This window comes from Erithacus rubecula, assembly GCF_903797595.1.
Source record: "Erithacus rubecula genome assembly, chromosome: 19".
Classification (NCBI taxonomy): domain Eukaryota; kingdom Metazoa; phylum Chordata; class Aves; order Passeriformes; family Muscicapidae; genus Erithacus; species Erithacus rubecula.
Genome location: NC_136671.1, coordinates 2,502,718 through 2,524,034, shown reverse-complemented (window position 1 = coordinate 2,524,034; position 21,317 = coordinate 2,502,718). Strand labels below are relative to the sequence as shown.

At 39.5% G+C, this 21,317-nt stretch overlaps 1 protein-coding gene across 2 annotated transcripts in view; it reads left to right on the top strand.

The window, feature by feature from the left end:
- Positions 1-21,317, top strand: part of SPECC1L (sperm antigen with calponin homology and coiled-coil domains 1 like) — a 62,617-nt gene that overhangs the window by 8,779 nt on the left and 32,521 nt on the right. The window contains exons 1-7 of one of the 2 annotated variants that reach the window (XM_079322778.1): positions 1,348-1,366; positions 4,954-5,143; positions 10,328-10,487; positions 11,250-12,880; positions 14,302-14,509; positions 20,141-20,214; positions 20,702-20,877. In XM_079322778.1, the coding sequence (XP_079178904.1) occupies positions 4,991-5,143; positions 10,328-10,487; positions 11,250-12,880; positions 14,302-14,509; positions 20,141-20,214; positions 20,702-20,877 (2,402 nt within the window). In that variant the 5' untranslated portion in view covers positions 1,348-1,366; positions 4,954-4,990. Of the gene's footprint in view, positions 1-1,347; positions 1,367-4,953; positions 5,144-10,327; positions 10,488-11,249; positions 12,881-14,301; positions 14,510-20,140; positions 20,215-20,701; positions 20,878-21,317 lie in introns of those variants that run through there. The other variant, XM_079322779.1, reaches the window with a different exon arrangement.

The following is a 21,317-nucleotide window of genomic DNA, read 5'->3' as shown; positions in this document are numbered from 1 at the left end:
ATTGCTTTTTTTCTCTTTTTTTCTTTTCCTTATTCCAAACACTGTACTGATAGATTAATGAAGCTGTGAATCAGGATGCTGAAGTCTTGCTGAGCAGTATTGATACACTGAGAATACATTTATATTTGAAGCTGAGGTTGCTTTCTTCTGAAAGATAGATGTGTTGTGTTTACCTATATTTAATTTTGTTTGCTGTTTTTATTGTCCAGTTAGTCTCATAAGGGTCTTTGTGATTCCATGGATTCTCCTGTTATCCTTGGTATCTTGAATTACCCACTAGCATCAGCAAACTTTCAAGTCACTAAAACTTGATGTTAAGCAATAAAAGCAATGCACTATTTGCTCTGGGCTATTGGAATCCAGTAGTTTATATATCATGTTTTTTTGAATTATTGAGCAAGAGACATTGTTGTAGAGTGCTTGTGCAGCTTGCAGACTGAAAGTTATAAATGTAGAGAGCTGAGTCTCTTTTATGTAGCTTTTTCATATTCCAGGTATGAAGCTTTTTGGTGTCTGTGCTGTCTTGTCTGCAGACACTTACGAAAGTTGTGTATCTGTATTTTTCAGGGGGTTGATGAGGCTGGATTTTATAATCTCTTTGCTTTTCTGCCTTTTGGGACAGTACAAGTGACCTGAAAACGTCATTCCCTAATTATCTGGACAAAGTTGTCAGCCTAAATATATCAAAACCAAAGAATTTGCACAGAGAGTGAAAGTGTATTGACTCTGTTGCTCTTAGATGTGAGCAATTTCTTCTGTAACTTAGGTATTTGATTTTTCAAAAGTGTTTAGTATCCTCAGATCTGAGGGATTGCTTGCTTCTATTTTTTTTATCTTTTAAAAAACACTTCTAAGGTTATTTGTAATTTTCTTAATAATTCACAATTTTTAGTAGGTAGCACTGCTAATGCCTCTCAAAAATACTTTTGTTGCTTAACCCTCTGTCGTCTTCCAGGCACAGCAAACTATATTCTGTGCTCTTGCAACTGAGCAAGTAGTCACTTTTGTGACAGCAATATTAGCATAAAGAAGCATATTAAATACTGGATGAGATTAAAATAATCACAGTGAGGACTCATCCCCTCCCTGCTGTGCTGCAGTGCTCGGGGTTGTGGAGAGTAATGCTGAAAGCATTGCATGTTGGCTGCCTGCATGTCTCATATCAGTTTACACTCAGCAGCAGAGCCATGCTATTGGGCAAAAGAGTTTTAAATTATTATTTATGCAGTTGTGTTTGCAGCTGGTATAAAGTGCAGGACTGGTTTCACATGCCTCCAAGAGAGCAGGGAGAGCACTCCTGAGCAAGGTTCTGCTGTTTCCTGACTATGTGTGCTGTGGAGAGAGAGACGGCTGGGAAAGGATACAGGTTAGAGGAATAGTTACACTTTGCTCCAGGAGTGCAGCCTTTCTAGCTGGTATTTTGGCATGGCTTTGACTCTTTTCCATTTTTATTAATTGATACTGTTTGTGCTATCATTAATCAAATGTTTTCCAGTAATGTCTTGTGACTGTTGATGAGAGTATTTTCTTTAGCAGTGGCTTTTTCTTCCTTTTCTTTTTTTTTTTTTTTTTCCTCTGGAGGAGGAAGTGTGTATAAAGGGAAAGGAAGTCTTCAGTAATTCCTTCTTTCTCCCTAGGGCAAAATATAAAATACAGTTTTATATGCAGTATTTTCTTTTTAAAACAATAGTGAAATAACATTTTAGTTCTAATTTGAATTGTTAGTGCTGCATGTTACTCTTCAGAAAGCTTCCTTTGGTTAGAGAGTTTATTTCTTATTTTAAAATTGATTGTGAAATTTTCTTGTTGGGCAGAGACAAGATTATTGTTGATTCTTAATACTGTTTCTTCCTAATGAATGTGGTGGTGTACTTTAGAAGCACAAACTAGTTTTTATCTGCCATTCCTGCCTTTTGAGAAACTGGGTGAAGCAGGGTTTTTTCTGCTTCCAGTCACACAATATTGATGTCTTCTGTCTTCAGTGCTGAAACCCCATCTTCTTTTTCCTTCCTGGAGAAGGCAGGAGGGGAGAAATTGGAACATTGAGGCCATAAATTCACTTCAGGAGTCTTAGTGAGCATCTGCTTTTAGAACCTGTAATGCTAATTGGTATCTTGTTCTTATTTTGTGTGACCTGTTTGTATATTTTCTCAGCTTTTAATCTAAAAACTTCTTTCGTTGGGAAAGTAACTATAAAGCTTAGTTTCTCTGGAATTAAAACAGGAACAGTGTTCCCTAACTCTTCTTGTCCTCTATGCATCTTTAAAGTTTCTAGAAATGTGGTTCTACCTTTGAGTTTCAGTGAATCAAAAATAGTGGTCTTCAGTGTCAAAGGTATGGATATTTTAAAGTAATGCTGTGATGAAGCATGAGGATTATACTTAGCTGACATTGTTGAGTTTTCCCTGCTCCCATCACTGTGCTTTGCTGTCCTTGAAGCAAACACTGTGGCAAGTTTTCAGGAGCACTTCTCATGGAGGAGAAACGTTTGAGTTCACAGAGTCTTGTCTCTGCTGACTCCCTGAGATAAATTGATCCCAGTATAAATGTTGGTTCTGTGGAAGGTACCATTAGCCTGCATCTCTTTCTGAGGCCATCCATCCAGTGGGTAATGTTATTGTCTGTCTTGCTGTAATAAACAGATCCAACTGTGTTTACTGTGCATGCAAAGCTCATGTGTGCTGTGTCTGGCTTTGCAAGGTGTGTCAGGCTGATGAATGTACTCTGCAGACCTGAAAAATGTGCATTGCAAGTATCCAGGGCTGGGTGTCTCTGTGCCAGCCAGAGCCACTGCCTTATCTGCACTGCCAGGCAAGGCTGTCAGGCTTTGCCCAAATGTATCAGTCACATCACTGCCAGTGCCCTAACCCTCAGAGCACTGGCCTTCTCACTCTGTCACCTGGCAGAAAGGGATGCTTCTGACTGACTGGAGTTATGGCAGCTGTGTAGTTTTTCTTTGGGATCATTTTTTAAATGCTGTTAGCTTTGCTACAAACTGTGCTCTGAAAATTCATTTGGGTTCTTCCTCAAGCATGCTATGGGCAATTTATGTCTGTAGAACATCAGCAATGCCATTTAATAGTAAAGATGCCAGTTTTACTGAAGAACTCTTATATTCTTCAGTATTTTCAGTTTTAGTTTCCAATTGAATGAGATCAAAAGCACAAGTAAGTGTTTGACTCATAGCCATGAGAAAGGCAAGAAATAAAAATGTGGCAACTTTGAAGGTAACCAGTGTTACCATCTGCTTCTGGAATCTAGCAAGCAGTTGTACCACTTAATGTTGTGTGTGTATAGCAAACATACTACCTTCATGGGGCTTTTCTGGTTTGGGTTTTGGTTTTTTAAAGAGTCTCTCATTTCAAATTATCTCTCAGTTATTTAATCTTCTGTGAAGGCATTCTGATTCCTTGTAGCTGTACGACAGGACTGGTGCATTTTTGACATTGTGATGATGAAACTGCAACAGCAAACAAAGTTTTCTCTGTCTGTTCATGGAGCTTTCAGAGCTAAAGGGAATCTGGAAGCTATAAACAAATATTTTCAGTGTCTTAAGATGAAGCTTCCTGTTGCTTCTGTTAACAGTACTTAGGGATCTGAGGAGGCAAAACTCCTTGAGTTTTACTGACTTTTTCTCAAAGTCAGAATTGAAATATACTTGTGTGTAGCTGAGGTGTTGCTCAGAAGGAAGGAGTGTAAGAGTATGGTGTTAATTTTGTTAGCTGAAATTATCTAGTGCTTCTGACCACTGTGTTATGTCAAATGTCTCATTCATACAGTCATGAGTCTGCTTTTTGTACCTTTGAAATGCTTCAGTTTTTAGGAGATGGAAATGTTTCAGTGCTCATGGACATGTTTCATGTTTCCAATCAGCTGTGAGATACTGAGCTCAAATAAACCTGATCACTTAGTTCCACCTGAAATCTGTAAGACTGAAAGTGGAGTGAAGGTGTTGTCCTCTTAATCTTCCATCCCATGACATCTGACTCAGGGGTGATGAAGCACACAGCTGCCAACTCTCACTCCTGCAGGAGGAGAAGATCCTGGTGTGTCAAGTCTTTCTGGTAGCCCATGCTTCAAGTTATAGCTGTTGTGTGGCTGTTTTCCTGTTAGTCTGTGCTTCCTTGGAATTAGCTGCTGTTGTGATACCTTTCAGGTTTGCTGTGGCTGCTCCTGGTTTGGATAAAGTCAGCCTTGTTTTCTGAACTTTCATCTGTGCTTGTGGGTGGAGTGGCAGTGCTGCTGTCAGGGACAGCAGGCTGGGCCAGCTGCAGGAGTGTCCTCATTGCAGGCCATGGAACCCAGAGTGCTGCTTCTGGCTTCTTCTTGCAGATAATCCTCAAAATCACATGACTCATGTTAAATTTTGTGAAATTCCATGTGTTTATTGTTGTGATTTTTAATAATTGGTTTGAGGGAATCTGAATCTCAACTTCTGTGTTTTTTTTTTTTTTTTGTAGGTAAGTTTTTCTCTGCGACTGCTGTTTTTCTCTCAGTGCTGTAGTTACTGAGCTGGTGGTAATCTTTTCTCAGATCCAGTGTTGTTGGTAGTTAGGCTGCTGCCTGAATACTCCCACAGTGTTTTCCTTCCCACAGCCAGAAATAAAGGACGTTGCTCCCCAATAAGCCTTTCTTTTGCTGGCTAACGAGTGAACTCAGCAACACAGGTCACTTATAAAATATCCTCAGTTCAATGCCATTTGTGGAATGAGAACTAAAAAAAAAAAAAAAGATTATAATTTGGAGTGGAGCTGTAGGAAGTGCTTAGTCCTTAGCAAAAATCCCTTTTAAAAAAAGGCAGAAACCATTGGTCAGTCACATGCATTTTGTTTGGCTCTAATTTGTGGTCTTTGCTGCTTTTCTGGATTTCTGGTCTTGAATAGAACATTATAAAAAAAGACATTGCTTTTCATCTGTATTTTATATTTAAAGTTTCTTTCTTTCTGCTTGCAGATTTGTTTGTAAATGCATCATAAACAGACAGCCCAGAATGAAGAAAGCAAGCAGGAGTGTTGGCTCAGTGCCCAAAGTGCCTGGAGTAAATAAAGCTCAAACAAGTGAAAAAGCCAAACCAGAAAACGGCTCCTCAGTGTCTGCAGTAACAAAACTTTCCAAAACTGGGACATCAGCATCTCTTTTGAAGGTAACAACCAGTAGAACATTCTGATTATTTGTATTTTTTACAATAAAACTTTAAAAAGGGTACAATGTCAAGGCTTGTCTTTAATGCAGCTTAGACTAGAGGTAGCTGGAGGGAGTCTGGGTAGTTACAGAGCACTGGGCAGGGTGACAGGATCTTGTGTGTCATTCATGCTGTACTTCCCTACTGCAGGATAAGATGGAGAGCACTGTGCTGTGCAGGACTTGGCTCTTCTGCAAAAGGAGCAGAGTGGAAGTTGTGTTCTGACCAATGTTATTTGTTTAGTGTTATGCTTGAACTGTGTCAGTGACTAATAGGATTTGATGAGAATTATTTACTAATTTTGAAAAAAGAACTAATGAAGTATCTAACATGACAACCTTTATATCTGTGATCTCTGTTGGGTCAGTGCAGCTGAATTCTTCTGGCTTTGTGTTGAAGTAGTGCTTGAGCTGAATTTTCACAAGTTGATTCTTGCTCCCAGAACAAGTTCAAAGGTAGAGGTTTTCTCTTACAGTAGCAGAACAGGGCAGTATATGTAGGAGCTTCCAACAAACAGACACAATGAGGTGTGCTGGTGTGGGGTTTTCACCTGGGAGCAACCACATCTGGGCTGGATGGATGGAATGAGCCTGCCTGGTCTGCCTCCTTTTCCTGGCACAGAGACTGGATCCAGCTCCTTTTGCTCTCTGCAGCCCAGGGTGCAGTGCTGTGCTGCTGCTGCCCTGGAACAAATAGCAGAGCAAGGAACAGGGTGTCCAGCTGGGACCTGAACCACTGTCACTGACACACAGGAAGCCACCAAGGACATTTAAATAACTGGCAAAGAAAGATCCAGAATTAAAGAAGTATAAGAGTTGAGCTCTCTCTGTAGTAGCTCTGCAGGATTACTGAAGTCAAAAGGTGTGTTCCCTTTCTCTTCTTCCTTTTCTTTTGTGGAAGAATGGTTAATACTTTTGCTGATGAACTTGCAGGCCAGGTTTCAGGGAGGTTTTCTCCCAGTGCCCCTCCTTTCTTCCATCACCCCATGCATCTTGCAGTTTTCTTAGCTTTAAATAATCTTTTGATGCTTGTTGACATTACATACTTTATATTTCTAGAAACCTCTCAAAGCAACTGAAGTCCTTTGTAGTTTACTTATCAAGTTTCTTATGTCATACCTCTCAGGGAGATAAAGGAGGAGGATGATCTAACCCTGAACAGATTTGACCCAGTATGCTTTCACAATTTTACTTATATTAGTAACACTTCTGGCTATGTTTTGGTGTGGGATTAGAATTCATGACAACTTATGAGTTTGAGGCACAATGAAAATTTTCTCTTGATTACTAAGGCTTATCTCAGGTTTATATTCAACCAGGCTTACTCATACAGTTGGATGTCTTTTACTTGTTATGGTGATGTTGTGCCAACTATGTGACTTAATGATAATGATGAATCTTCTTTGAGTGTTCTGTGCTTATATAGCAGAGTTAGTTGCTTGTGGGGCTTTTTGATTACTGGCATTGACAAATTACAATTTCTAGCTTGAAAGAAATGTCAATAGAAATAATATTTTTAAAAAATCATATAATTTTATATTTGATGTTGTTGATGAAACATTTGGCATATTATTTTCCTCATAGTGGTTGCAGTGTGTTCTCTTAGAGCTGATGAATTGGTGTGTGTTCTGAATTTAATTTAATATTCTCTGACAAAAAAAAAACGCTGGCATTAAATAACTTTATTGCAGTACTTGCTAATTTATTCAGCCCTTTGATTTGGATATTGAGTAAAAGACCCCTATTAAAGAGTAGAAATACAGTACTATAACCGTGGTACAGTTAGCAATAATGTTGCAAAATTGGAAATAATTTTGTCATCCTCTTAATGATATAGCTATAGGCCAGTGCTCAGTTTTGGGTGGGCTTCTTTAACTGCATTGTTTCATACATTGGTCCTTTTTTGTGGAGTTTTCAAAGTGTGTGGACAATGAGCACAGGAAGAAACTGTGGGACCCACCCTTCAGCAGAGCTGAGCCTGTCCCAGGCTCTGTTTGTTCGGCTGCTTCCCTCTGCCCTTGGTCCATTCCTTCCCTGTAGTTTTTGTCTCCCACTTTGCCCAGCACTTGTATAAATGTTCAGCACCCCACACACATTATTACAATAGAAGTTTAACTGCCAGCCACTTTTAGTTTTCAATTTGTAAAAAAAATGCTCTACAAATAATCTTATTTTTAAGATCATTATTTTTTTACTTCTTCAGCTAACAAGCTTGTGATGCTGCTAACACTCCCAGCTGTAATTAGACAGCAGCTGTACTTCAGATGAATTGCAAAATCCAGTGTCCCTGAAAAGCCAGGACTTGGAGACCAATATTTGAATATTAAAAATTAGAGTGTGTTTTCAGTATTCATGTGTCTAGGCTTTTATTCTGTTTGCAAAATGCTGTAACTTAATTAGATTGTTGTGGAGTTTGATGTTTGAAAAACTCAAATGCAGCAACAACAACCATCAAAGAAAATCTTGGGTAGGAATAATTATATATATATAAAGGGATTTGAATGAGATGCAGTAAATAGGATATACCTGTTGAGAAAGTAAGATGAAATGAATTGTATAGGTCATTATTCAAGTTTCGTTGCACTAAAAGAAAGTGGTGAGAGGAAAACAGAATATGAATTGTGTAATTATAAAGTGTTCTTTTATACAGAAAATCAAAATAGGTCTGGATGAGCATTTCTAATTATGAGATTTTCTAATTATATTTTAATGTAGGAGTTTTAATGCTAAGCAGGTTGGCTTGGTTCTTAGCAAATGGGAAAAAGTTGGATGATAAATATAGACCATTGCTTTTGCTTCAATTAAAAAGATATGCTACAAAATTACTTTGATTTTAAAAATTCTGAACCGTTGCCATTGTGGAGCATTAAGACAAGAGCTGCTGGTTTGTAATTTTTCCAAAGCTTTGCTAAATAGTTTTCTTTGCCAAGAATATAATGTTACAGCTTTGAGAAACTGTTTACTAATTGGCTGCAGAGGAGGCAGTGCCTTCCAACCTAGAGCAGAAATAGTTTATGGGTAAGTCAGAAGAAGAATGGGTGTCTAAAATTCCTTTGTTCAGTAAGGACTGCAGATGACTAATGTCTGAACGTGTGTATTTTACTTAGCATTTTTTTTCTTCAAGCTGAGTCACATCTTGACCTATTTGGCTTGATAACATGTACTTGTACTCTAAGTGTCTAAAAGCTTAATCTAATTTCCTCAATCTTTCAGCAGGGTAAAAATGCTGACAGCTCATAGTCTATTTGAACTATCACAGGGTGGGCAGATCCAGCAGCAAAGCAGAAAATCACTGTTCTTTCAGCAGCAGCTGCACAGGCTTGTTTCCCTGCCCTGTACCCCCATGCCCACTAAATTAGTTTCAAATCTAATTAGATCAAACCAGGATTGTTGTATGCCAGTAGTTTGTGCTCAGCCCATCCTCCCCACATGAGTTGGGTGGGCTTTATGGCTTTTGTAGTGCTCCAGTATTTTTGCTTTCCTATTTATATTTCCATTGCCTGTGCTGTTTCATGGCTGTGTGACATGGCAGATCAAGGAGCTGGCCTGACTCTGGCAGGAAGGAGCCCTTGGAACAGCATTGTTTGCACAGCAAACAGCAATGGCATTTTCATAGCAGAAAAGCCAGCTTTGGATGCACATCTGATTAGATCCTTGGAGTGATGTGTTTTCTTCCAGTCTTTTATAAACCTTTTTAGAAGGCTACATCATTTCTGACACGATTCAATAAAAACATTCTTGTCCTAGAGGATTTTACCCTTAAAAAAAGATGTTTCTATCTGTAAATTTTCTATATTTCTATCAGTTGCATGCAGAGTAAATATGTTTTCCTCCCAAAGCTCCCTTTTGTTTTGCAGCTGCTCTTTTAAATGGCACAGATCCCATCCATGGTCTTTCCACAGTGCTGTGATCAGTGTTCCTAGCTGTTCTGGAATTGGCACTTGCAAAAAGAGACTGCAGAGAACAGTGATATGCAACTAATTTTTAAATTAAGCAAGTGTACCTTTATTCTAAATGTATAGACTTGTAATGTCTGCCTTATAGTTTTTAGTGTGGGTGTGTGAGCTGGAAGTTACAAACTTGCAGACATGCTGGAAAGCAACTGGTTAATTCCTAAGCACTAGCACTTAGCTGGGATGTTGGAGGACAGTTCAAATGTGTTATCCAGCTGAATAATACAGTTGCTCTAGGAATGCTGCTAGCACAGCTGTTTTCTTTTAATTTTTTTTTTTTTTTTTTTTCTCATATAATGGGAAAAATGTTGAGCATATTTTGATTTTCACCATTTGAAAAATTGTATTTTAAGAGTATAAAGTCTGCCAATTATTGCTTAAGAGCTTAGTATTTCTAGACTTTATTCTGAAAGATGTATTCTCTGTTTGGGAGTCTGGTTGTTGAGAATCCTGTGCTTGCTGCCTTGTCACATTCCAGGCAGCTTTTGTGGCTAACAGTAGTTGCAGGAACAATCAGATGAGGTTAGACAAAAAGTCCATCAAACAAATGCCCCATCTCTTAAAATTCCCTAGAAAAGAGCTTGAAAGCAAGGCAAGGATATAGATGGTGAGGGTGGCTTTTCCTCTGCCTGTGTCCTAGTTTCTAGTGAAACTGTAGCTTAGCATTTTGAACTAGAAATTGTGTTTTGCTGATGTTGGATTGTTTTTTGATCTTCTTTGATTTGAGCTTTTTGTTGTGGATTTGTCCACCAGAAAACATTTGATCATATTCAATTGAAGGATATTGTACTAACTTCCTGGTATTTGTGGTTTAATTATCTAAGAATTGCCTTCATTTTTATGCATAAGCAAACTTTCAGTCCAAATTGAGAAGTTTTATGCTATGTTGTGTTACTGTGCTTTAACTGTTTTTTTGTTGGTTTTTTTTTTCCTCCTTGGTACTGAAAGATTAAGAATTTTTGGGGGGAGAGAGAAGACTCAGTATCAAGGCTTACTCATATGTAAGGAGTTAAAGTTCCAATTCAGTTTACTGACTGCACAGTGCAGTGCACTTACACTTTTCAGCATTCTTGCATAGACACATGACTTGTCAAATATGTACTTTTTAAACTGAAGGAATCTTTAACAGTAGAAATGTTGGCTATGCAGACTTCTGGGCCAGGTCTTAAAGCTGCTTCTTCGCTTTCTTTCAGACTAAGAGTAATGATGACCTCTTAGCAGGGATGGCTGGTGGTGGTGGAGTGACAATGACCAACGGTGTCAAGGCCAAGAAGAACTCTTGTGTATCAACAGCATCTTCAGCTCCAGGGACAGCCATGAACAGTCTGGAAAACAAACCCAAAACTATTGCAGGTAAACAGATATATTGATTCTTAAAGGTGGAAGTTGGGGGCTTTTTATTTTCATTTAATGCATTGAGGATCCAGGTTGCCTACTGAAGTGCTCAGATGGTTAAATCACACACCTTCTGAACTCTTTTCCTGTTTTTAATAATGTAATTGCTTTTTTGGAGGGTGTTCTTTTTAGTTTTTTCAATACTGACTATACAACTATTATATAAAATGAAATAATATAATTAATTTAGAGAATCATAGATTTTTCTAGAATTGTCTGTTTAAAAAATCCATGACACAAGCACTAAATCTCTAAGGTGATTTAGTGAATCTCTATCAGCAGTGGAAGACCAGAGCAGCAGGGACAAGGTGATTTGTTACAGTGAACATTTTGGACATTTTGTATCGCTTTCTAGAAATAAATGAGAGGGCTTTCAGAAACTTCAGACAAGTGAAATCATTTAGTGTGTTATTGATATGGATTGAAATAAATCTTGCCTTCCATTGCTGTGTTTTGGATTCAATAATTCTTGCAAAGCTGTAAAGCATCTGGAAATAAAGGAGTAATATTATGTCTTCATTTTTATGCCATGAGATAAAAATACAGAAAACAGAAGATGCTGAACGTTGAGTTAATGCTTACTTCCAGTATTTTCTCTGAAATGTATTTAGCAGCGTGATTCAGAAAATCAGCCACTGTGTTGCTGATACAAAGCACACAGCCTTCTGTGGCAGATACTGTATTTTAAATCCATGTTCCTAACTCCCCCCAAACACACAGGTCCAAGTTGCACAGCTAAGCGTAGCACTTCATCTGGAAACAAAGAGTCGAGCTCTTCTCGAGAGAGGGTGCGGGAGCGCTCTCGCCTGAGCCAGGGCAAGAAGCTGCCGGCGGCCGGGCAGGGCCCCGGCGAGGCGCCGGCCAAGCGCTCCCGCAGCCGCGCCAACCCCGAGGCCGAGAGCCGCATGAGCAAGTCCAAGTCCGACAACCAGATCAGCGACAAAGCTGCGCTGGAGGCCAAGGTCAATGATCTTCTGACACTAGCCAAAACTAAAGATGTGGAGATCTTGCATCTGAGGAACGAATTACGGGACATGCGTGCTCAGCTGGGGCTCAACGAAGATCAGCTTGAGGGGGATGAGAAATCGGAAGAGAAAGAAGCCATTGTTGTCCATCAGCCGACTGATGTAGAGTCCACCCTGCTGCAGTTACAGGAGCAGAACACTGCCATCCGAGAAGAGCTCAACCAGCTGAAGAATGAGAATCGAATGTTAAAGGACAGGCTGAATGCTTTGGGCTTTTCTTTGGAGCAAAGGCTGGACAACTCTGAAAAGCTCTTTGGCTATCAGTCTTTGAGTCCAGAGATTACAGCTGGCAACCACAGCGATGGTGGGGGCACTCTGACATCTTCAGTGGAAGGTTCTGCTCCTGGATCGATGGAAGACTTGTTAAGTCAGGATGAAAACACTCTCATGGACAACCAACACAGTAATTCCATGGATAATTTAGACAGTGAGTGCAGTGAAGTTTATCAGCCCCTGACGTCAAGTGATGATGCCTTAGATGCTCCGTCGTCTTCGGAATCTGAAGGAGTACCAAGTATAGAGAGGTCTCGGAAGGGAAGCAGTGGCAATGCAAGCGAAGTATCCGTAGCTTGTCTGACAGAACGGATCCATCAGATGGAAGAGAATCAACACAGTACAGCTGAAGAGCTCCAAGCCACGCTTCAAGAGCTTGCAGATCTGCAACAAATAACACAAGAGCTGAACAGCGAGAATGAAAGACTTGGAGAGGAAAAAGTAATCCTGATGGAGTCTTTGTGCCAGCAAAGTGACAAGCTGGAACACTTCAGCCGTCAGATCGAGTATTTCCGGTCCCTTTTGGACGAGCACCACATTTCCTATGTGATTGATGAAGACATGAAGAGTGGGCGCTACATGGAGCTGGAGCAGCGCTACATGGAGCTGGCAGAGAACGCTCGCTTCGAGCGGGAGCAGCTGCTGGGGGTTCAGCAGCACTTGAGCAACACCCTGAAGATGGCAGAACAAGACAACAAGGAGGCCCAAGAAATGATAGGGGCATTAAAAGAAAGGAATCACCACATGGAACGGATTATTGAGTCAGAGCAGAAAAGCAAAACGGCTCTGGCATCTACCTTAGAGGAGTACAAAGCCACAGTAGCCAGTGACCAGATTGAGATGAACAGGCTGAAAGCTCAGCTAGAGCACGAAAAGCAGAGAGTGGCCGAGCTGTATTCCATACACAACTCTGGGGATAAATCAGATATCCAGGACCTGCTGGAGAGTGTCAGGTTGGATAAGGAAAAAGCAGAGGCCTTGGCCAGCGGTCTGCAGGAAGAGCTGGCGCACACCCGCAATGACGCTAATCGACTGCAAGATGCCATTGCTAAGGTAGTGCTGAAATACCATTGCATTCTAACACCCCATCTACACAATGGCCTGTTGGCCTCTCTAGTTCTTTCAGAAGTAAAAGATGAATTATGAGGTTCATTGCATTGCAGCAGTGTTAGGAATGATTACTTTCTCTTGGCTTCTGTTACAAAAATGATGTCAGCATTTGACAAAATTATATGGATACATTGAGCAGCAGGGTAACTGTTGTGTTACTTTTTAAAAATATTTAAACTGCACAACTTATTTCAGTGGCCAAATTTAGGCAGCATTTAAGATGCTGCATTGATTTACTATTTAAATTGCACAGCTTTTGCAAGACTTTATGTGCTGGTTAGGTTTTGGATCAAAATGTTTATTCCCAGTTCTGTTTTGACCCACATATTTTTAATTTATGCAGTAGCTGTGTCTAGTAAAAGTATTTACCATAATTTAATATAAAAGCTAGGGCCACACAATTTATTTAACAACTTTACATTCCTGAAGAGACAATTTATGCCGAATTTAATGTGTCAACTATATATTAGCTGCAAATCAACATGTTAGTCATGATCACAAGCCTGTTAGAATCAACCTCTTAATTTGGGGTGAAAAATATACTAAAATATTTGTAATAATTAAACTTAGAGAGAGCTATTAAAATAAAACCCACTGAAACAGATGACTTAGAAGCAGGGTATTTTGTGTATTAAACTTGGTGCCTGGCAGCATTGCCCACCCTAAGCCACAACCTAATTTCTCTTGTTTTTCTGACACCCCATTTTTGTTGTTGGGTTAATGTTCCTATGCCTCTGATCCTAGCCTGTCACTTATGTTACAGTTTTATGAGGCAGGATAAAAAGGCCTCTTCCCCTTGTCCTGAAAGGGAGAAGTCAACCATTTCTTCCCTTCCTTTTTTTGTTTTCTTTTTTCAACTTAATAGTTTGACAGACTCCTCTGAGAGCTGCTGCAGCTCACTAACACACTTCACACCCAAATGTGACACTTGCTTAAGGAAATCATCCATCACACAGGTCCAGCAAGCACTAAAATTGATGATGCAGAGACCAGGCTTTTTCTCTTTTGCCAAAATAAAGGAAGGGTAAAGAGTTCCCCCCCTCCTACCCTGTCCCTTTTCCATAGCAGCTGGATGTTAAATTGGATCAGCTGCTTGTGAAACCTCAGCCTTGGTAAAGTGGTGGTGTTGCTTCACTTGTATGCAGCAGGGCACTGCTCTTAGAGAGGCTGGGAATGCTCTTATATCCATCCTGGGAATAAAAACAGTTTAACTTTGACCCAGGAAAAGAGTTGCACGAAAACAATGTATAGTCAGAGGCTTACATTTCTCCTCTGTTTTTCTGGTTGCAGAAATACACTGTAAGTGTAGCAGTTACAAAACTAAAAGTGTGTTTAATATGCAACTAAGCTCTATTCTTCTTTAGGTTGAAGATGAATACCGAGTGTTCCAAGAAGAAGCCAAGAAACAAATTGAGGATCTCAATGTGACTCTAGAAAAGCTTCGGACAGAGCTAGATGAAAAGGAGACTGAGAGGAGTGACATGAAAGAAACCATCTTTGAGTTGGAGGATGAGGTGGAGCAGCACCGTGCTGTGAAGCTTCATGACAATCTTATCATATCTGATTTGGAGAGTAAGTGTTGTGCATTTCTCTTGAGAGAAAGGTAATTTAAGAAAAGCTCAAGTAGAACACTAATATTGAAAATATTTTCACTTGTCTTTTTAATGTCTGAATTCAAGTCAGACTAGGTTTTTCAGAATCCTTGCACACTAGGGGAAGAGCAAAATCAAGTTGGCTTAGCTTTTCCAAACCCACTTAGTAGTTGGTGTGGGAATAAAAACCTGTGAATAGAGAACAAATATTAAATCTTCTAATACTGTTTTCAAGTTGTTCTTCAAAGTAGAAAAACATGTAACAGAAAACATGTTTACTGTGTGCCTGTCTAGTTCTCTGTGCCTCACTTCCCTCTCTGATCTTGGAGACCTGCTCAGACATTCCTACCACGGGCTGGGATTCTGCAATTAGTCTCCATCTAAATAAGAACTTGGGCAACTCTACCCTGCAAGCTGTATTTGCACATTTGTACTACTTAGAGAATTCAAATATCTGTTAGTCTTCCATGTTATTCAAAGATGAAACAAGATAGCAAAAAAACCAAAGCATGATTCCTTCTAACAACAAGGGAAGTATTCATAGAAAGGATTTTAAGTTGGTCTGCTATCAAGAAAAGTTAGTGTCATAGGCAAGCTAAATTATTTATTCAAGCTCAATATCTTCAGACATGGCTGTGAGTGTTGTTTCCCTAAGCAACCCTTTTTATCTTGAAGGGCAATCACTGCTTCTCTTTACAAATTAAGTTTTTATTCTGAATATTTTTCCCCTTTCTTTGCTAAATGACAGTTATGTTGGAGCAAAGACTCAAAAAGTTTGAATATTTTTCTACTTGTTTTGTCCATTAACTGAAATGCACTTATGCAAGAAACAGCACCATAGTCAAGCAGATATTTAGATATCTGCCTAGCAATACCTGATTACAAGGCAGCTCTGGTTTTTGGGTGCTTCTGCTTTGTGGGTACAAACCAGCTGTCAGATACTTAATTTCGACTGGTAAAAAATCAGGCAGACAAACCTCTGCCAGGGGAGAAATTCTCAACAAAAATTGCAACACTTTGTTATTCATTGGTCTTGAAATAGTTTGGAAAATTCATCTGGAGCAGCCAGTGTCCTGACGTGATCCTTTGGGGGAAGCAAGCTGTTGTTTTAGTTCTGTGCTGGAAGGAGAGTGGCATCTAGTGGCAACAAGAAAGGATAGCACCCGAAGAATTGTATAAACTTTAAAATGTGTATTTTTTCTGACGATTTGAAAACTCTGTTGATTGTGGGTTTATATTTAAACCTCTTACAGGAATTTTTTCATGGTAGTCTCTAAGTACTGACAGCATAGAACACTGTGAAAAATCTGTGACTTAGAGCTAGTACATACAACATTTAAAAGATAGAATTCTAAACACAAAATGGAAAATTATAACTTAAAGGTTTTACTAAAGACAGACTTTGCACTTAGGAGAAAGATGCCTCATAGATGAGGTGGTGAGTGTTCATTCAATTTAATGCTTAATCACCACAAATAGTAATAGAAGAATGGGAACACTCCAAGTGCTGGTACTTAGAGCCTGCTTCACTGTGGGCTTTTCAAACACCAAAAAAGGCACAAGGAACCTACAGTGGAACATTTTTCACAGCAATCTGGGTGTTGAATTGTCACATTTTCGCTGTTAATATGTCTGCTTGCAGAAACAGGGGTCTCTTTGATGTGTGCAGCAGGATGCAAATTCCATTGATGAAAAGCACACAGTATGTTCCTGACATCCATCCAGATGTGGTGGGAGCTGCAGTCACTGCAGCTGAGCTGGCTGCTGCTGGGATGAGGATCTTTAAGCACAGGGCTTAAAGGGCCTGGAGGGGAAACCCAGTGAGGAGCAGTGAGGGCACTTGGTTTGTTCAGCCTGGAGGAGACTGAGGGGAGACCTTGCTTTGTTCTTCAATCCCTGCTCTCTGTGATGCTGACAGGGCTTGAGGAAATGGCTGGAGCTAAGTCTGGGGAGGTCAGATTGGATACTAGGAAAGGGTTCTTTACTCAGAGGGTGGAACTGGATCCCCAGGACAGTGGTCAGAGCTCCAGGAGTGTTAAGACAATGCTCTCAGGCACAGGGTGGGATTGTTGGGGTGACCTGTGCAGGGCCAGCATTTGGACTTGGTGATCCTGGTAGATCCCTTCCAACTCAGGATATTCTATGATTCTATTGTATGTGAAAAGTCTTTAAAAACATAAAAATAATCTGTATTTGTACCCTCCCTGCTGTGCTGAGCTGGAGCAGGCAGTGGGGAGGGAGGGCAGGCAGTGGGGAAGGCTGACACTGCACTAGATGGCGCGTTCCCTCCGAGTTTCACTTCTGACTCCCAAAAACTTGCAGTAGTCAGGTAGCCCAGCTGTCACATTAGTCATCTGCAGTAACTAGGGGGGGAACAGAAATGTATTATTCTCCCAAGCAGTTAATAAGAATTTTTTTCTAGAAAAAAATTGACTCCTGATGTGCAGAAAATGTGTATTTGTAGGTTAGCTTACCACTTCTCAGAGGTTTCTTCTGAAGCACAGAAATAGTCCTTGCTTGTTGTCTTAGCACAGGTATGTTCTCCTAGCCTGTAACTATGTAAGTCAGTAAATTTTTAGGATAGGGGTAGGTGAGCTAGAAGGTGGATATATTTAATGTTCAGTGAATAGTTCTTTTATGGAGCTGACAGTTTTAATTCTGCTATATCTCATTTGAAAAGGATCTTGACAGCAGTTATGAAATGAAATATTTACATTACTATATTTAGGCCTTTTGTAACAGTGTTGGAAAAGTTCTTTTTTTGTACTTTTTTTTTTTACATTTTTAGTACTTTTTTTTTTTTTAAACTAATGATGGACCCTTAAAAAGTCACCTTTCTTGCTTTATAGACATCTTGTCTAACATGATGTGCTCAAAAGCAAGATTGTTCTACAAATGCCTCAGCTTTGGTACTTGTACCCAATTGTTCTACAAATGCCTCAGCTTTGGTACTTGTACCCAATGTGTCTTCCTTACAGAAGGAAGCTATAATTCTTATGCTATTTTGTGTATTTGTTTTTGTGCTGGGCATGCCTGTGTAGCCAGTACAAAAACTGTGAGTGTCCATTGTGGAATTAATTGCCTTTGTCAGAATTACTTGAGGTAATGTCCCTTCCCAGGAATTGTCATTTTTTTCTGTAACTACTGCACGTGTCTGAATATTGTTACTATTTTTTCCCTTATTTTTTCCCCAGAAACTATTGAAATTAAACAATTGAATGTTGATACTCATTTTTATTTCATAGTGATAAATTCTAACTGCTAGTTATATTATAATTAGTAAAAATTGCAGATACAGAACACTGTGATACCTTTTCTCTGGTAGCCTTATAAAACTCTTCCTCCCAGCCCTAGTTGTAAAGGTTTTCTTTATCATTTGTAGTCTGCATGTCCCATAATCTTGGGTTTTTTTCTACCTCTTAGATAGAGGCAAGGCCTTGTCAAACTGTGTCTTAAATCAATACAATTTTGTGTAATGTAGATGTAATTGGATCCTGTAGTAAAACACAAGTTTGCTGAGGATTTTTGCTTATCCTATTCATTCATCAGAAGAGTCTCCTTGTTCTTCATTTGCCCTAATGTGTAGCTACTTTTTCTTTTATCTCAGTCCTCTTTGTTGTCTATGATCCTTAGAAGAAGGAGACTGGATAATGGTAGATGTACCTTTCCTACCATACTGGAGATCCAGGCACATGGAGTTGGGAAGGGTTTGTGTGGGTTAGAGAAGAATGTGGAGCTTGCAAGGATGCAGGAAGGAAAGATGCCAAATGGCAGCCTCTACTTATTTTGACTACTTGAATGTTCAGGCTGTAGTTGGCGGAAGAGGTAAAATCACTTATATTAGCCATAATTTCTCACTGCATTTCAAATTCAGTTGCAATTTGGTGGGGGGTATTTTTAATCACCTTGGTTGATGGGGGAGGAGAAAGAGAGCACTGTTTCCAAGAACTGCTGTAAACTGCTCTGTATTATTTATGGTACCTGCAGAATATTCAGACCATTGTGTTTTACTTCAAAGCATAAATACACTAAAATTTAATGGTGCGTTTCATAACTCACAGAAGCTCAAAACAATGGCACTGCACAAGCTTTAATTGTGGGTACATTTATGGTTTCTGGTTTGTGGTTATTTTTAGATACCTTGCTTTTAGTAGTACTGCAAATTTTGTTTTTAAAAAAACTTTTTCTTTGAACTGCTTTAAAAGTAAAAATGAACATCGACTGATTTGTTCCAAAATGTATTCAAAGGAAAAGGTTGGGGGAGCAAATTTTATAACTTTGGCCTAAAGCTGGCCTCCTAGTTCTGAATTTAGCTCAAACAAGTTGTGTATAAAAAGACAATCTAAAAATTGGAGGACTTTGCTTAAGTATCATGGTAGCAGGAGATTTGAGTGGCCCACCCTGTAGCCTTATCTTCAAAGCTTAAAGATCAGCTGGGTGCAACTTAAAATGGGCACTCTTACAAGGAGGAGATAAATACAGAAGTATCTGTCTATTTTTAATGTTCCAGCTTTTCCAAGTTTGAAAGGTTATCATGTTTTCAGGCCAGCTGAGGTTTGTATGATTCTTGTAAAGAAATTAACTGTGGCTTCAAAAGCCCCTGTGCTTGGGGCTGTTGAGGAAGGTTTTGTGTACTGAACAGCCTAAATGTATTAGGCACCTTCAGTCATGTTGTGTAAAGAGCATTGATAATATACAAGAAAAATATTTGTTTCTAGCAGATGTTGGGATAATGAACCTGAACCAAAAAATGCATTTAGTCAGTTTCTCCATCATTTTTACAGTTGTTACAGTCACACGGTGCTGTAGAAATAAAACATCCTAGGATCCAAGGATCAGTGAAGTGACACACATATCAGAAATTTCTGCTGTGTTCTTCTTCATTAGTTGCCTAGTTTTAAGAATGGAGTAATCAATCACATTGCCCTTGTGTGTTGAATAAAGTCACAAATGAATGATAATTGCAGTAGCCAGTCTGTCAGACGCCACACAGGAGCTGCAGTGATGGGCTCTGAACCCTTTGTGTGGCTGCTGACAGATTTAGGGGACCATCTCTCTCATAACAGCAGCTCACAGACTCTTTGGCCTTCTGCTGTAAATATAGTTTGCTTTGACCTCAAATAGTAGCTTGATAGACAAGAATGTCAGATTCTTGGGGACATGAGTTCAGTTTTATCCCAGTGGAAGGCATGTCTGTGAGTGTTATGTCAGCTGCTTTGTGGCAGGAATTAAACTGTGAATCAAAAGGTTTCGTGTAGCTGCAGCTTATGTTTGAGGAGGGAAAACCCCCAGACATCCATGTTTTAGGCTCCTTTCATGTTCAATTGCCTACTTTGTTATTGCTTTGTCATTTTAGTATTGTTATTTGGGATTTGTGTAAGAATTGAGTTTGCTTATGCTGCTCCCCTTACCAGTCACAGAGGAGTGTGTACCTATTAACACCCTCTGGCAAATTATTCCTTCTTGTACTATGTTTCTTCAGATGTCTTTGGTTATAAAAATGTCTTCTGTGAGTAAGTCTTCAGAAACATTTGCAGGTCTTTTCAGTTACTGTTTTTTAAGTAAATAAATCTCTGACTAAGATCTTAGAGGGAATTTAACTTTTTTCCAGATACTGTTAAAAAACTTCAGGATCAAAAGCATGACATGGAAAGAGAGATCAAGAATCTTCATAGGAGACTCCGGGTAAGTAAAAGCCAAAAAAGTCAATAAAGTGTAAGCTTAGAATGTCCCAAGACCAGCATATGAAATTGTGAAAAGATAATACAATTCAATACAATGCCAATAAAATACTTATTTCTGAAAGACAGACATCATGAGAATATATTTACTAACCTCCAGACACTAAACAATGTAAAAAATTTCTCAGTGTCACAAAGATAGGATGTTTGGCTTATGAGAAGATGTTTCTGTGTATTTTGATGTGGAGTTTAATAATAAATATTTTTCTCCTCCACTTTGGACATTTCATTTGTCTCCAGAGAAGAAATTCATAACTATCAAAGTCTAGGTATTTCCACAAAACCTCTTCAATTTAACTTGTGAGTTAGGCTGTGCCTAACACCGGACAAATTCCTCTGTGGTTGCTGTAAATCATTCCCTTTAGCAGCATAGGAGAACTGTGAATAGCAAGGATGAGTGTGATTTCTGAGTGCCCCACGGGTGCTTGCAGGAGGAGTCGGCAGAGTGGCGGCAGTTCCAGGCTGACCTGCAGACCGCAGTGGTGATTGCCAACGATATCAAATCCGAGGCCCAGGAGGAGATCGGCGACCTGAAGCGCCGGCTGCACGAAGCGCAGGAGAAAAATGAGAAACTCACCAAGGAGCTGGAGGAGATCAAGTCACGCAAGTATGCACTGACAGCAGGGCTGGCACCACTGCAGGGGAGCTGCAGTTTGCAAATCCAGTTTCTTGGTTATTGGGCTCCAGAGGTTTGTCAATCCTCCCTCTGTGAGGATCCGTATTTCAGCAAGCTGCTTTATACTGCTTTCAGCAGTCAAAATAGGTGCACCTACACTTACAACAGCAATATTTGTTTCTTTATGCTGTATACTTAATCCACCCAGGGTTTTAGAAAGTTTTGAAGTGGAGGATTTTTCCAGTTTAACACCTAAAAATGATTTTGCTTCCTACAGTGTGAAAAACAAGCAGCGTTGGCTGTTTGTAGCATCATTAATATTCTTATTAGCAGCCAAGGCTTTTGGTGTGGTTAAAAACACAGCTGGGTTTTTACCTGACAAGAAACCTTCATCTAGTTCTGCATATAATTTATACTTTTTTCTGTCCACT